This window comes from Ictidomys tridecemlineatus, unplaced genomic scaffold, assembly GCF_052094955.1.
Source record: "Ictidomys tridecemlineatus isolate mIctTri1 unplaced genomic scaffold, mIctTri1.hap1 Scaffold_988, whole genome shotgun sequence".
Lineage (NCBI taxonomy): Eukaryota > Metazoa > Chordata > Mammalia > Rodentia > Sciuridae > Ictidomys > Ictidomys tridecemlineatus.
In genome coordinates, this window is record NW_027526195.1 from 23,909 (window position 1) to 26,761 (window position 2,853).

The 2,853-nt window shown below is 42.7% G+C and overlaps 1 protein-coding gene across 1 annotated transcript; it reads left to right on the top strand.

Moving 5' to 3' along the window:
* Positions 1–1,387: 1,387 nt before the first annotated feature.
* On the top strand, positions 1,388–2,341 carry LOC144374968 (vomeronasal type-1 receptor 94-like). Its single transcript, XM_078037684.1, has one exon. The coding sequence runs from the start codon at positions 1,388–1,390 to the stop codon at positions 2,339–2,341; it is 954 nt and encodes a 317-aa protein (XP_077893810.1).
* The last annotated feature ends 512 nt before the right edge of the window (positions 2,342–2,853 follow it).

The following is a 2,853-nucleotide window of genomic DNA, read 5'->3' on the forward strand; positions in this document are numbered from 1 at the left end:
TTAAACTCACATCCTCCACGCTCAGGTTCCTGACCTGCTGGGATTACAGGTGTGCACCCTCACACCCTGCGGTAATTTCTTTCTTGTCTTTCTTTCAGGAAGGGACAGAGCTGATCTGTTATTAAAGGAACTGCATTGATTCTCCCAAGTCTTGTGAATGAAGTACTGTATGATAATAAGATTAGAAGCCAACATTTCTGGAGAGCTCATTATGTGCCACAAACACTTCCAAAGTTTGTAGGCACACTATACTTTTTCCCAAATAGTCTCTGCAGGATCCACATAACAGGACTCTTTATGTAAACAGCTGAGATGACTGGACCTCAGCATCCCAAGTTGCATAATAAGAAGTTGTGGTAAATGGCAGCTCCGACTCGAAACTTCAATCAGTCCGACAACAAAGTTCACACCAACATTGTTTATATATTACAAAAATTTGGTATGGTGGGAAATAAGCCAGTGTTAACATGGTGCTGACCTGAAGTAACTCCGTGCAGGTCTAGTCTGTGCACACTCATGTTTGGGAGGGTCTCACTTCCAGTTTCTTGCAATCAACCCCTGCAATTTGGCCCAATTTGTAGATCTCCTATTATGCACCTGACAGACAAGATCACAAAAAGGCAAATCAAGTAAGCTCCTATCTTGCCCCAGACAACCTCAGACATGAGAAAATAGGAAAGAAGTATATTCTAAGATAGATGGCACTTCTTTTGAGCCATGACGTGGCCCCATTTAAAAAAAAATCCCTGGCACTTTTTATTTTTAATTTTGAGACAACAGGGTCTCAGGAAGTTGCTTAGGTCTTTGCTAACTTGGTGACATCAGCATTGAACTTGCCATTGTCTCATATCAGCCTCCCGAGCCACTGGGATTACATGAGTGCACCATGGCACCTGGATGACAATTCTTAATGTACAAGAAAACTGAAATATCAATATGTATGCTGCTGTGGAGGTCCCAGTGATATTGGAAGGTATGGAGATAAGGTGGTGCATGGAGATGCATTCTCCAGGGTGTGAATAGAACATAGTTTGTTTTTTTTTTTAATTTTGTGCTGGGGGCTGCCTGGTAGGCAAGTTCACCAGCACCAAGTTACAACTTTATTCTGTATTTTGAAACAGGGTCTCACTAATACTCCCAGACTGTCTTTACTCTTGTGATCCTCCTGCCTCAGCGTCTGGGGTCATTGGGATTTCAGGCAGACACCATTCTGCCCGGCACCAGAACTGAATTTTCATGTGGAATAAAAATACAGTTGGATGAATTTTCTGTTTTTCTTAATGGAACTGGTGTTCATTTGAGATTGATGAAGGAGGTCAGATTTGCAAAAAAAAAAAGACATTTTTGTGAGTTACTGTGGTCACCATATTTTTCTTTCCCTTGTAAGATGAACAAAGCCAACAGACTGTACAGTAATATTCACATAAGAAACACCGTGTACACCGTGACTGGCATTGGGGTCATAGCCAATGCTCTTCTTCTCCTCATTCATATCTCCTTGCACATTACTGGGCACAGACCTAAGCCCACTGACCTGCCCATTGGTCTCCTGGCCCTGATCCACCTGGCAATTCTGCTCATCAATGGCTTCATAGCTTCGGACATTTTTATACCTCAGGGGGGAAGGTGGGATGACCTGACTTGTAAATTGCTCATCTACCTGTACAGGTTGATGAGGGGCTTCTCCATCTGTGCCACCTGCCTGCTGAGTGTCCTCCAAGCCATCACCCTCAGCCCCAGGAGCTCCTGCTTGGCAAGGTTCAAACATAAATCCTCTCTTCACAACCTGTGTTTCCTTCTCTTCCTGTGGGTCATCTACTCATCCTTCAGTAGTCATCTCTTCATCTCCATTGCTGCTACCCCCAATTGGACCTCAAACAACTTTATGTACATCACAGAATCCTGCTCCTTCATTCCCATGACCTTCTTCCTCCGGCACAGCTTGTCCACCCTGCTGACCTTCAGGGAAGTCTCCTTTATAGGAATCATGGCCTTCTCCAATGGATACATGGTGGCTCTCCTGTGCAGGCACAAGAGGCAGTCCCAACATCTCCACAGCAGCAGCCTGTCTCCAGTGTCATCCCCAGAACTGAGGGCCACCCAGACAATCCTGCTGCTCATGAGTTGCTTCGTGGTCATGTCCATCTTGGACAGCATAGTCTCCTATGCAAGAATCACACTGAAAGATGATCCAATATTTTACTGTATCCAGATCCTCGTGACCCATAGCTATGCCTCGTTCAGTCCTTTGGTGTTTATTTGTACTGCAAAACGTATAATTGTTATTTTCAGATACATGTTGGAGAAGACTGTAAACATTTCAGTAGGCAGTGGTGAATAAGTTCTGTTAAGGCAAGAAATTGCGCTGAATTTGGAGTGATTTATCATGACAGAGTGTTTAGAATCTTTGGTTTAAATGCAATGCAAAGTCTCGTTTCCTCTGTTAAATCATCCACTTGGACATGCAGGGATGACAATTACATCAATGAAAGCCAAACCATGTGCCTCTCTGAGATATTATGGCAATGTCATATTTCTCGCTGGATCCTTAATAGGGGCGTGTGAGTTGGATGTCACTTGTCATAACCTTGGTTATTACAAACTCTTTTTAGATAAACCACAGTTCCAATGGTTTTCAAATATTGCATCATTTCCATTATCTGTATTTTTCCTAACTACATTTGTAAACATATTCTACCACAAAATATCACATGATCCAGCACACAAACAATACACACTCAAAGGCACACACACACCCATTTTACATGCAGGGAATCAAATAGTCATTTTCACATCACTGCTCCTAAAACCATGCTTTAAATATTTGAACTTAAAAACAACTCAACATCTACA

Coding starts and splice junctions, on each gene's coding strand:
- LOC144374968 (XM_078037684.1), top strand. CDS start 1,388: ATGAACAAAGCCAACAGACTGTACAGTAATATTCACATAAGAAACACC.